The following is a 14,729-nucleotide window of genomic DNA, read 5'->3' on the forward strand; positions in this document are numbered from 1 at the left end:
TATTTGCTCTATAGTATCTGTTTTGTATCACCAAATTATGACTCTAGAGTGTAATTTAGTTCCTCTGATCAGAAGAAAAAGAAGAACTATGAAATTTCTGAACAGGTGTGCTCCCCACGGCTTCTTTATGGATATATTTTCGGGCTGATCAAAAACAAAAGATAGCCATCTTGGACTTTAACTTTTGAAGTTTGTTATCACTCAATGAACTCCAAGTCAGATATTTTAACTCTTTTCTTTCATCTGATGGACGACAACCATCATCAGAGGGTTGGTCGATAAAAACAACAAAACTACAATCATCATTACTATAAACTGTACATATTTTATTATTATTCTTTTCAACATATTTAATATATGACAATGGACATTGTATTGTATGAGGGGAAGTGTATGAGGAAGGCTATCCTTTCTCCGTACTAGATCTATGTAACCAGTCATGTCAATAATGACTGTAAATGCATTTTTAAATACATACACATGAATTTATTTTTATGACAGATCTTTTTATACTTACAGAAAGATGAGAATCAAATCTAGATCACAGCTAAGCCAACTTCTATTATTTCCAAATTTATTTTTATGATAATCTTCTTCTTATACTTACAGGAAGATGAGAATCAAATCTAGATCACAATGTTAAATAAGCCAATTTCTATTAATTCCAAATGCAAAGCTTTGTTCAATTACACCAAAAATATAATAATGCAATAATATTTTTTAAGTAAAAATTTAAATAATGTTGTAAATTTTTTCTTGTTTCACAGGGATCTTAGCTTATGAAAGTGGGGACATAGAAGAAGAACTTGAATAAATATGATATGATGATAATCATGATTATAATGTATACAAACTGCTGACAGTAAATGTAATTCCAACCAGATTCTCCGTAAAACTGTCTTGTGTTAAGTATATATGCTACCTCACAATGATCACTGCACAAAATTTTTTTTGTAAAATATTGTTCAAAAATTGTAATTTCGGTCTCATTTTAATGCTTTCTAAAAGACACCATAACCTAACTGAGATTGTTCGTCAAGCCAATCGTATTTAAGGGTGAAAAATGTACATTTGTTGATTTTGCAAGATAGCATATAGTCTTGGTACACGACTGAATAACTTATAAGCTCCTGAATAACTAGTTAACACAGGCTTGTCATCGAATATCCAGTATCTAATCGGGCTGCAATAATAGTATTGAACTACTACAACAAAGTACTCCCGAGTCGATTTTTTCAACTCTTCTCTCATTCAAGTAATTATAAATGTCCTGGCAATGAATTTGAAATCCTAGAACTTCTGCACTTAATAAATTATTAATTACAAGGTGATATATACTTTGATATTGAAAACGACAAGTTTACCTGTCAAATCAGATCCATCATGTTACACAGTTACTTTATAACTGACCTGGACTTGATATATGATAGGTGATAGTGTAATGCTGTACAAATGCAACACATGGCTTAATTATTGAAGTTGATCCACTTTCATTCCACCACTGACTACTTGCACCCTTGTACCCTTACACCCTTGTACCCTCGTACCCTCACGCCCACATATACATGTATTTCACCCTTACACCCAGATTCTCAACTCACAACATTTTTTCCACACACAACTTGCATATTATAATATACCCACATCATGCATTGATAAGACACACATATGCTTCTAATTCTCTAGCACAAACTTATAGGCAAACCTCAAATATGTGTAAAACTTCTCAATGTAGTATATAACTTTATCAGACTTAATGCACATGTTTTCTGCATATAATTTCAGATCTGTGTGAATCAACATGACATTCATGTGAATCCACGTAACAATACAAAATGTCATCATACGACTCCTTCAATATATTGCCAAGCCCCTCAACAACATCAAAAATCATATCGTTAATTAATTTATGAAATGTACATACATAAAAAAGGACAATTAATACATTCAAATTACACAAGTGTTGTACATCACATTATCAAATGCTGGGTACCGGAACAGGAGAGCACAACTTTGCACTATCATTTTAGAGCAGATTACATTTCTATATTTCATTCACGAACATTAAGGCCAGGATCAAACTGAAGCCAGTATTGCCTACTGCTGAGAGGATTTTGTTGAACAGCAAAACAGATTTTTATTTCTATCTTTTAAAAAACATAAGTGTTGCATGTTCAAGGGCATCTCCGCTTACCAAGGGTTTATGGTTCAATACCTTCATCTTCACATAATTAAAGGAGAGGACCAAACACCCTTGGATAGTGAAGATGTTTCAAGGGGCATGCTGTTCATTCTAGATCCCAAACATTTCCGTAATTTACAATCAGTAACAGTCTATAAGTATTAAACCTCAGGGGAGTCTCGTGGCAGATATTGAAGTTTTTTTGGATTTAAAATCAAATTATCTCTGCAGTATGCATGAGAAAGACTGACAAAAACGTTTTGTTAATTGCGAATCATCCTGTTCATGAAACCGTAACATGTGTTTACAGTTCAGTGAATAGAACTGCTAAGCATGCTTCATATTTCACAGAACATCACTGTTTATGGAATTATAATCTGCAGATACTCCAATTTGCATTTTCTCAGCTTTGCAACAATCAATATTTATAACAATTCAAATTTGGGCAAGAATACTGAACAAAAACTATACAGGTCAAACCTCCTGTATCTCCTACATCAGTAACACCTAAATATTCTTCGTAGGTATATTTCCTGTACCTAATATACAGATAATATTATTTCCAAATAATTCTTAGAAATTTTCACTACCAGATTTTCACTGTTAACCAGTCTTGCACCAGCTGCTATATCTGTTGTTTGTATTATAAATCTGAAACCAATATGATCATTTTAACTTATCATAATTGATAACATGGTCCAATATGGACACTAGAATCTTAACAATGTTCTCTAAGCCCTACATGATAGCTGCAAAATTAGCAGAGAAGTAAGAGGGAGAATGGTTCTGAGCAGAAAGTTTGCTTTCAGATTATATACTGTACCATCAGTATGAACCTGTGACCTTTATAACCCCCTCCCTAGACAGTATTACTATGGAAATATTCATCTGTAGCCGAGAGTCTTGCCAGTTGTGGGCCAGACATTGGCAGTGGACAATTTGTCTTAATTACTGCTGGTCAGCCAGACATCGGCAGTGGACAATTTGTCGTAATTACCACCGGTCAGCCAGACATAGCTATTTTTAGTCCAGAAAAATGAGTTTGTATATATGCACTACAGTTGCACCTTATACTGGACAGTTTGAACAAATAAGATTTGTACTGATAATAAGTTACTGACCTCAAAATTTTGCCAAAAGGAAGGTAATTTTACAACTAAATTACTGCCAAGGGGAGATAATTTTACAGTCAAATGACTGCCAAAAGGGGAGATAATTTTACAGTCAAATGACTGCCAAAAGGGGAGATAATTTTACAGCCAAATCCAAAGGAGAGATAATTTTACAGCCAAATCACTGCCAAAAGGGGAGATAATTTTACAGCCAAATTACTTCTATGGGGAGATCATTTTACCAGTCTACCCACTACCAAGGGGATATAATTTTATAGCCTAATCACTGCCAAGGGGAGGTAATTTTAGCAGTCTATGAATTCCTTGGATGTGCTTCACACATAACCTTGGGTGATACAGGTGTATGAATAAGTAAAAAATTCTGATCACCAAAAACAATTTACTCCCAAATAGTGCAGAGGAAAAAACATAATTGGTGTATGTTATAAATTTTAATGAAGAATTTAAAAAGAAAAAATTTTAAGCATTAAGAATTCTATAGGAGGGAAGTAATTTCCTGTCAGTATTGACACTGACTTCAAAAAAAGAACTTTGTTTTGAAGAAAATATCCCTTATTACAAAAAAAAAAAAAAAAAAATCTTCATCGATCACCTCCAAGTTAATATAGCGGGAGTCAAATTCGAGGTTTCAGATTGGTCCACTAACTGCCAAGGGGAGATAATTTTACCAGCTTCTTTGTGGTACAGGAGAGACAACAGTTAAGTTACACAGAGCTCTGCTGCATCAGGGATAACCTGCGATAATCTTTAATTTACTTCAACCCAATCACAAAATGATTCATCAAATCTATTTTTAGATTAATTTTGTCATTTTGAATCCAAGAACATATTTTGAATTCAAATTTACGAAAGAATTTTGACGTTAGTAAGCTAAGTATGATTGATACAACAGAGACCTGGGCATTACAGACATGATATAAAACATATGGAAGCTCTCCGAATTAATTCTCAACAAAAAAAATCAACAATAAAATCAAAATGGCACCAATGCATAGATCTTCTAGACTTACTGAGTAAATAAGAGAATAGTTGCCTCCTCTCAAATGTAGCACTATGTGTATTAGATATCCAGTCCCATATACAGACTTTGATATCTCGGCACTGCGTCGAGGGTGACTAAGGAGAGTTTGGCCACACGAGTCACCAGCCTACACGATATTTCACTGGCCTTGTCCACAGCATGTTACACACACTGCATATATATATATATATATAGGTAAGCAGTTTTTCTCCTGATTGTTCGTCGCAGTGTCAAGTCGTCACACGGTGGAGGTTTAATTGTTCTGTGGTATCCCCTGCATAATCGATTCAACATCATACAAGTACTAGAAAATGTCTATGCAATACCTTCAAATCAGAGTTTCTCAACCATAGAAAGTTTGAAGTGTACCACATGTACTTGCAGAACCATTGTCATCTCTCTCCAGGAAAAAATGCACTCTGGGTTCAAATTATCAAAATTGGAGATTTGATATCACAGTCAACACCCAAATGTGATGCTTGGTCATTGGACAAATCCTGATGTCTAAATTAGAATCAATTCAGGGGTCATGTTTATAATAATGCACATGATGATTAAATGAGATTCGCTCCAAAACTATCTCCAGACTGCCCAGACGATGATAAATGACGATGAATTTGCAGTAAAATCCACCGTCCACATGACAGGAATTCTGCACCCTCATCCCTCTCATGATTCCACAAGCAGACTAGAACTATAGGAGAGATTTTATACTGCAATGGCCACGACCCGAGTCAAGATCATGTGGATGACTATTCCACAAGATCACGTTGTTCCGCACATTTTTAAATCCACACCAGCAGAAGGAAGTCAACGTAGCATGCTGTAGAAATCGGGGAGGGACAACTCCTGGCATAAGAGGATTCTCCGGACATTTTCCTGAATACACTTCAATGTGCTTCATGACAATCATAAGGCCAACTACACGTCCATATGGCACATTCTCTGTCGAAGATCCACTGGAATCCACTGGAATCCACATGCTTGAATACCCCCACGAGTGACGTCTGCCCTCCTCCCTTGTTAGCATTATCACAGACAAAACTTGTATCTCTTATTGCACTAAATCCATGCTGACCAGCCTTAGGACACTGCTGTCTCTTAGCTGACCACTCAGCCTTAGGACACTGCTATCCCTTTGCTGACCAATCAGCCTTAGGACACTACTATCCCTTTAGCTGACCACTCAGCCTAAGGACGCTGCTTTCCCTTTGCTGACCACTCAGCCTTAGGACACTGCTATCCCTTTGCTGACCAATCAGCCTTTGGACACTACTATCCCTTTGCTGACCAAGGCAAGAATGTACTTGACCATCACACTGCAGACACTTGCTCTTCTTCTGCATCTAAAAATACAAGAAAAAAAAAGTTGGATTAGTTCAAAGGTCAACATCATCGGAATAATCTAGTAGAAATCTCTCCTCACACTCTAGACTAACCCAGTAGAAATCTCTCCTCACACTCTAGACTAACCCGATTTCTCCTCACACTCTAGACTAACCCAGTAGAAATCTCTCCCCACACTCTAGACTAACCCAGTAGAAATCTCCCCCCACACTCTAGACTAACCCAGTAGAAATCCCTCCTCACACTCTAGACTAACCCAGTAGAAATCTCTCCCCACACTCTAGACTAACCCAGTAGAAATCTCTCCTCACACTCTAGACTAACCCAGTAGAAATCTCCCCCCACACTCTAGACTAACCCAGTAGAAATCCCTCCTCACACTCTAGACTAACCCAGTAGAAATCTCTCCCCACACTCTAGACTAACCCAGTAGAAATATCTCCCCACACTCTAGACTAACCCAGTAGAAATCTCTCCTCACACTCTAGACTAACCCAGTAGAAATCTCTCCTCACACTCTAGACTAACCTAGTAGAAATCTCTCCCCACACTCTAGACTAACCCAGTAGAAATCTCTCCTCACACTCTAGACTAACCCAGTAGAAATCTCTCCCCACACTCCTGAATAACCCAGTAGAAATCTCTTTTCACACTCTAGACTAACCCAGTAGAAATCTCTCCCCACACTCTAGACTAACCCAGTAGAAATCTCTCCCCACATTCTAGACTAACCCAGTAGAAATCTCTCCCCACACTCTAGACTAACCCAGTAGAAATCTCTCCCCACACTCTAGACTAACCCAGTAGAAATCTCTCCCCACACTCTAGACTAACCCAGTAAAAATCTCTCCCCACACTCTAGACTAACCCAGTAGAAATCTCTCCCCACATTCTAGACTAACCCAGTAGAAATCTCTCCCCACATTCTAGACTAACCCAGTAGAAATCTCTCCCCACACTCTAGACTAACCCAGTAGAAATCTCTCCTCACACTCTAGACTAACCCAGTAGAAATCTCCCCCCACACTCTAGACTAACCCAGTAGAAATCTCCCCCCACACTCTAGACTAACCCAGTAGAAATCCCTCCTCACACTCTAGACTAACCCAGTAGAAATCTCCCCCCACACTCTAGACTAACCCAGTAGAAATCCCTCCTCACACTCTAGACTAACCCAGTAGAAATCTCTCCCCACACTCTAGACTAACCCAGTAGAAATCTCTCCTCACACTCTAGACTAACCCAGTAGAAATCTCTCCTCACACTCTAGACTAACCCAGTAGAAATCTCTCCTCACACTCTAGACTAACCCAGTAGAAATCTCTCCTCACACTCTAGACTAACCCAGTAGAAATCTCCCCCCACACTCTAGACTAACCCAGTAGAAATCTCTCCTCACACTCTAGACTAACCCAGTAGAAATCTCTCCTCACACTCTAGACTAACCCAGTAGAAATCTCTCCTCACACTCTAGACTAACCCAGTAGAAATCTCTCCTCACACTCTAGACTAACCCAGTAGAAATCTCCCCCCACACTCTAGACTAACCCAGTAGAAATCCCTCCTCACACTCTAGACTAACCCAGTAGAAATCTCTCCCCACACTCTAGACTAACCCAGTAGAAATCTCTCCCCACACTCTAGACTAACCCAGTAGAAATCTCTCCCACATCTAGACTAACCCAGTAGAAATCTCTCCTCACACTCTAGACTAACCCAGTAGAAATCTCTCCTCACACTCTAGACTAACCTAGTAGAAATCTCTCCCCACACTCTAGACTAACCCAGTAGAAATCTCTCCTCACACTCTAGACTAACCCAGTAGAAATCTCCCCCCACACTCTAGACTAACCCAGTAGAAATCTCCCCCCACACTCTAGACTAACCCAGTAGAAATCTCTCCCCAACCTCAGGACTAATCCAATAGAAATCTCTCCCACACACTCTTGACTACAAATGTACTGGGTAATCCAGTAAAAATCTCTCCCCACACTCTAGACTAACCCAGTAAAAATCTCTCCCCACACTCTAGACTAACCCAGTAGAAATCTCTCCCCATACTCTAGACTAACCCAGTAGAAATCTCTCCCCACACTCTAGACTAACCAAGTAGAAATCTCTCCTCACACTCAGAGACACTTCACTTCACCTTAACTTTGATTTACTGCTCGTAAAAAATTCCACAAATCTAAACTGAAAACCTAGTTCTCTTTAACATCCTCATTTTTAGGATGAAATCAAATTAGGATGATGAAAAATTCTTAGTAAATGTTTCCTGGTTGCAGGGAGAATTCTAGTTTAGTTGAGAAACTTCCCTCCACAGGTAAGAAACTTGATCTACACTAAACATCAACATGTTTATATACAGGTGTATATTATGCATCTAGAATAGACCGGTTCATGTTACAACAGTACTAGTGTCCAATTTCATTAATGTGAAAGGGTAAATCCCTCCGTTTTTGGCCTATCATCACACAATACACAAAACATATATATACAGGTACACTTGTTCAACCTTGTAAGTGCACCTGTCCCTAAAACTGCCCCACGGCCTCTTTTCTGAATGCCGAGAATTAAAACTTGTACTAGACTGCATACCTCAATATGGTTATTGTAAAGAAAGCTGTTTCTCTAAAAGATTTTTTTTTTTCTTTTTAGGATTTCTATTTCTTAATCCTGATTACACAATGTCCTTTGTTCAAACGGTTTAATCAGTGAGTCTACTTTGCATTGAAATCAATGAATCATCAACAGAATTTTATGAAATTTCGTATATAACTCCATCAGCTAATTGAGAAGTCGAACAAAATAAAAAAACATTGAAAGAGTGAACAAATTATATGATGATGGCCCAAATTCATAGCTTTAAACATATATATGTTTTTAACAGTAATCCCAAAATGTTGGTGCCGTTTGGCTATAAGCCAATAGCACCCAGCACCAAACTTTAGTTTAATAACTTTTAAAACTCAATTGTCATACCATATTATTTCTTTTCTTTTTCCAAATCTTTTTATTACTGTTGAAGCAATTACCAATATCAATATATTATTCTGAAAATTAACATATGTTAGAGCACAACAACTTCACATCACCAACAACTATTTACAAGCATGCATCCTGTCCTTGAATTTCTACAGCTCCAGTTATCCCCCCTTGGTTTACTGGCATACAGTAGATTGTCTCTCTGTCGACCCCATCTACAGTGGCAGTATAACAACTATCGTCAGCAACAAGTGCATACTGACACCAAGATAGCTGGCTAAGTGCAAACTGCAGGAGAAACAGGTTAACAAACACTTCATGCCAAAATGCAAAGATGGGATAACAGCTAGCTAGTAAGAAAATATAAAAAATATCAGTTTGCTAAAGCACGAAAAATTGAACCAGGAAGTCCAAACTTCAACAGAACAGGAAGACATAAAAATCAGCTAATAGGTTTTCATTTAGATACATACTAATTATATAAAAATAAATAAATCTACATAAAAATAATTTTGACTTAAGTTCTGTCTTGATTACAGAACGGGAAGTATAGTAAATTCAATACACTAAATATATATAATGTTTTAAAATCTGAACAACATCGAAATTCAAAGATCACTTAAATACTGAATATCAATTAACTTTAAATTGAATGAATTGTCTTTGTATATAGTCCTATAAATGGTACACAGAGTGTTCTAAAATTGCTTGTAGATTAAATCTCGTACACCCAGATTTGAACATCCTACCACCAGTGTAAGTAGCCCAGGTTAGTGGGTCAGAGGAGAGGTTCGGGATGAACAGCATGCTGTTTGTAGAAGGGTTAGAATCTTACTGATTGTGCTGCAAATCGGGACTATGATTATGTTTTTCATGATAACTCGACATCTATCAATCATAAATGTATCATTCATTAAGGAAATACAAGAGTTCCGAATGAATTTAATTTCGGGAAAATCAGTGACGACAGCTGTAGGTGGCTGATCCACAGCACCTAATTAGTGACATCATTAATTAATTGTAATATTTTCGTCCCGACACACACCTAGTACCCCCCGTGGACTTTTTGGTTGCCATGTTTTGTGATGATCAGACAGTATACTGGACTATATTAAGATTAATACTTGTAGGTAGTTGACAATATGCATATTTTTTTTACATTTTTTATATCAAATGACATCTATCATGAATAAGCCACTCAAGCTCACTTAAAATACCAACAAAACCTGTGATGTTTAACAAAATGAAAAATGTCAATAGATATGACTGTTGTTTGATGACCAGGAATGCAAAACTAAATTCTTATAAGTGACCTTGACCTTTGACTGATAATGCTGTATTCAAACATACCTAAGCTGCCTTATAAGCACAGCTGCAAAGTTTCGTCAAAATCTCTCATCAATTAAATATCTGTGGTAAAATCTCCCAAAGAAATCTGTTGAAAGGTTCTCTCAATGCATGACACTGATTTGGCCGATTGTGCCCTTTCAACAGAAGTTAAAGGTGACCTTTGACCCTCTTTGACCAATGACCACTAGAATACGATCAAGTGAAAAAACTTTTTGTTTTGAATTAGATATGAAGTTAATCTGTTATGGAGTGGATATGTACTAATTTGTTCATGGATTCTCAAGATACGTAGTTGATTCAGAATGGAACGCAATTGAGATAGGTAGATCAAGGCCCCTACCCCCAATAAACGGTGTGCCCATAAAAATACATTAAAATCATACAAAATGAATTTAACTTGTTGATCTTCATATGTTAATGTGATGTTACACCTATTATTATTCTGGAGGCTAACAAAACAGTCAGGCCAGTTCTTGTTTTAATTTGTATGGATTTGCTTGATTTCATGCAAAAAATATTAATTCTCAATTCTTATTCGAAATGGTATTTGAAGGGGTTCAAAGGGAGGTAATTCTGTTTTCACACGAGGTGACAAACCTTTATAATTTATGAGTCTGGTTGATCATCTGGCCATGCTGATTGTCTAAAAGCTGTAAATAAGCGAATCACAAGGCGCGGTTTATAACTACAACCACAAAATGTTTGTTTCAAACACAAGTACCAATTATTTGCGACTTTTATGATAAATGAGAAATTCACGAAAACAATGTACATTACACACACAGCCATAAGGAAAAAAAATTTTCCACTAAAGCTTACACATTGTAGCTCACACAGCAATGGCAGCCACTAGGGCATGACTGACACAGGACGTGACGAGTACGAAACATAACGGACAAGACACATTTGAAAACACGGTCATTAGGCTTGTACAACCTACCACACACATCCTAACCGGAGGTCACCTACCATCCATTGATGAGCCGAAATGTCTATCACCCGACGATACCTCGCCGTTCTGTTGGTAGCCCACAACACCATCATGCGAGCGCGTTCGATCCAACTGCCACATGTGCTTCTGGCGGGCATACTGCGCCATTTGCGTAGCGGAGCGGTAATCAGGGAGAGGAGGACGCCTTACATTTGTGTACGTTTGGTGAATATATTGGCTATATGCTGTCGGAGGAAAGGCAGAAGGAAAGACCAGACATATAGTAGTTATCAACAGAAATAGTTATATACACAACAGAAAACGATCTGACAGTCTCACATTAGTATTCATCATTGGTGACTTTTGATGTTTATATTGATCAACAAAACTCAAAATAAAAATAAATTATGTACAAATGATAAACAAAACCAAACAAAATAATTAAATAAAAAGAAATTGGAGAAGTTGGCATCAAGTAATTTTTCATTCCTCTACTCTGATTAGGTTTTATTGTCTAATTCCATAACTATAAGTGAAAAAAGATTCAACATGCATTTTCTGGTTTTGATAAAATCTCAATTTTGAGTCAAAATTATTTTTAAATTTTCAATTCAATTTTATGAAACATTTCCCATTAAATTTTAGCAAAAAAATCTAAAAATTTGAGTTGATGTGAAATTCATTTATAAATTACTAATTAAAATACATTTATTTAATGATTTTAGAAACATTTACAGGAATATAAATTTGAAGTTACTCCCTGAGAAATTCTGGATTTTTTTCAGGTTCATTTTATTACTGAATGCAGATTTATTATATGAAAAAAAAATATTGGTACCATCTACCGCATATATAATATTCAAGCAGATATATTCATCAAGGCAAAACCTGATTATATATGATTCTCTAGTTTAAATAATTTTCCAATAAATATGTAATTAGTTTTTTTTCTCTCTCTACAATGTGATTATAATTGTGTTACAGTGACTCAGCTGCCTTGGTCAGTCCCTGTCACATGTAACAGTGACTTGACAGACAGCCCTTCTGAGCCCCTGTAACATGTCACAGTGACTAGAGAGGCAGCCCTTCTGAGCCCCTGTCACATGTCACAGTGACTAGACAGACAGCCCTTCTGAGCTGTCACAAGTCACAGTGACTAGACAGACAGCCCTTCTGAGCCCCTGTCACATGTCACAGTGACTAGACAGGCAGCCCTTCTGAGTCCGTCACATGTCACAGTGACTAGACAGACAGCCCTTCTGAAACCCTGTCACATGTCACAGTGACCAGACAGCCAGCCCTTCTGAGCTCCTGTCACATGTCACAGTGACTCAATGGGCAGCCCGACTTACCCTGTAACGTCACAGTGACTCAATGGACCCAGCTCATCCCGTCACGTCACAGTGACTCAATGGGCAGCCTGGCACATCAAGTCACGTCACAGTGACTCAATGGACCCGGCTCATCCCGTCACATCACATTGACTCAATGGACCCGGCTCATCCCGTCACGTCACAGTGACTCAATGGGTAGCCCGACTCATCCGATCATGTCACAGTGACTCAATGGGTAGCCCGACTCATCCCGTCACGTCACAGTGACTCAATGGGTAGCCCTGCTCATCCCATCACGTCACAGTGGCTCAATGGGTAGCCCGACTCATCCCGTCACGTCACAGTGACTCAATGGGTAGCCCGACTCATCCCATCACATCACAGTGACTCAATGGGTAGCCAGACTCATCCCATCACGTCACAGTGACACAATGGGTAGCCCTGCTCATCCCATCACGTCACAGTGACTCAATGGGTAGCCCGACTCATCCCGTCACGTCACAGTGACTCAATGGGTAGCCCGACTCATCTGATCACGTCACAGTGACTCAATGGGTAGCCCGACTCATCCGATCACGTCACAGTGACTCAATGGGTAGCCCGGCTCATCCCGTCACGTCACAGTGACTAAATGGGTAGCCTGGCTCATCCCGTCACGTCACAGTGACTAAATGGGTAGCCCGGCTCATCCCGTCACGTCACAGTGACTCAATGGGTAGCCCTGCTCATCCCATCATGTCACAGTGACTCAATGGGTAGCCCTTGATTATCATGATGCAGTGAGGATATATTCTCTACAATAGTGGTGTATGATAGAGGTGATATGATAATATTAAGTGATGGTTATACAGTAAAGGTGTGCTTGCCTTTTCACAATTGAGGTTGCGGGCCACATTTGTGCACTACACCTTCATCAAGACTGGCAAATAATGGAGCCTGTATCTTATACACATTGCTTCTTCAAAAACATTCCAACAGTAAACTGTCTATATTCAGCTTTTTCTTAATTAGGTTTCATTTTCAATCTTTTGGAAACAACTGCAATCTATATATCTACAGAGTGAACAGAAAATATTTAACTATCTGTCTCATTTTGCTTGTCAAACCAGGAAATGGGTCAAAAATTATTTTAGACTCCTGGCAATCAGGATACTAAACTTCTTAAATTCCAGAAAAAAGGCAGAAAATATACCCTTATGATTAAATTATTTGATTTATCAAAATGAAGATAAATTTCCTAAAATTTTACTTCTGATACTACCACAAACTCATTTTATGAAAAAAATAACTGACTATCCTAAGAACCCCATGAAAAAATGTCCAACTATGAATAAGATATATTTTATAAATATTTCATTTAATGGGAAACTTCATCCAGATAATTCTTTTGATCAAAGGTATGGTACACAAACGTGGCCAAGAACAGTCAACTGAGATCAGGCTTCAATCAGATACTGAATCAAATTTTCTACAGAACACTCAAATTAAAACTTTAAAACACAATGCAAAGCCAGTGTCAGCAGTTTATTTTACAAATCGAAATGAAAGGGTCAAAGATATTTCAGTTTAAAGGGTTTTTGGCTATGATTTTTTTTTTTAAATTACAACTTTTAATTAAGATTTCAGGTTAAAGGGGTTTTGGCTATGATGTTTTTTTTTTAAATTACAATTTTTAATTAAGTAACATATGTATATATAATCATTGCATCTCTAGTTCAAATTCTAGTGATTCAAGCTGCTCAGTATTCCGGTCACATGACCTTCGCTAGCCACGCCTCCTACAATGATTCAGTCAAACTGGCATTAGTTCACATAAAAAGTTCTGTGTCCAAAGTAGTGTTATTTTACTGATGAACAACTATAAACTATCAACACTGTTTTATGTAAATCTGTCTTTTTTAGGCCATAACTGGACCCAGCCATGGAGTAACAAGAATGATCACTGCCCGAGAATGACACATATTTGCCATTTGTCTGAGATTGATAAGTTTTCGCTATTTCAAGAGGTTATCAAAGTTACACATACAACATATACAGTTACTTGAATCATAATGATTTCCAGTGTGTAAAAAATTGAAAAATGTCATAGAGATATCCCCCATCTTATCAGCTCAAAAACATACAGGATAAAATCTCTCATTGTACTTAACATCACACTTAACCATACAACTAACAAAACACCAGTATGCAAGATGAAAATTTACAGAGATTATTCAATGAAATAATACTACAAATCGTGTTCTTCGTTTTGCAGATTAAGAAATTTCTCCTTAAGAACAAGTACTTACTATAGAGGCAGATGCCAGGGGCACATTTAAATGGGGGTTCATAACCTTATAAACACATTTTTTTTGTTTTACAGCTTAATATTATATATCATTTTAATATTTAATAAACAAAAGATCATGGCCAAAAACCCTTTAAAAACTCAAAATTGAATGAAATA

General features: G+C 37.4%; 1 protein-coding gene across 6 annotated transcripts in view; it reads right to left on the bottom strand.

Annotated features, from left to right (window-relative positions):
* Positions 1 to 301: 301 nt before the first annotated feature.
* Positions 302 to 14,729, bottom strand: part of LOC117339109 (rap guanine nucleotide exchange factor 6-like) — a 116,681-nt gene continuing 102,253 nt past the window's right edge. For 3 of the 6 annotated variants that reach the window (XM_033900540.1, XM_033900523.1, XM_033900510.1), the window contains 3 exons: positions 10,988 to 11,194; positions 10,616 to 10,668; positions 302 to 5,682 (listed from right to left, as the gene is read on the bottom strand). In XM_033900540.1, coding sequence (XP_033756431.1) covers positions 10,625 to 10,668; positions 10,988 to 11,194 — 251 coding nt within the window. In that variant the 3' untranslated portion in view covers positions 302 to 5,682; positions 10,616 to 10,624. The remainder of the gene's footprint in view (positions 5,683 to 10,615; positions 10,669 to 10,987; positions 11,195 to 14,729) is intronic. The other 3 variants (XR_004535090.1, XM_033900500.1, XM_033900532.1) reach the window with 3 other exon arrangements.

This window comes from Pecten maximus, chromosome 1, assembly GCF_902652985.1.
Source record: "Pecten maximus chromosome 1, xPecMax1.1, whole genome shotgun sequence".
In the NCBI taxonomy this organism is placed as follows: Eukaryota; Metazoa; Mollusca; class Bivalvia; order Pectinida; family Pectinidae; genus Pecten; species Pecten maximus.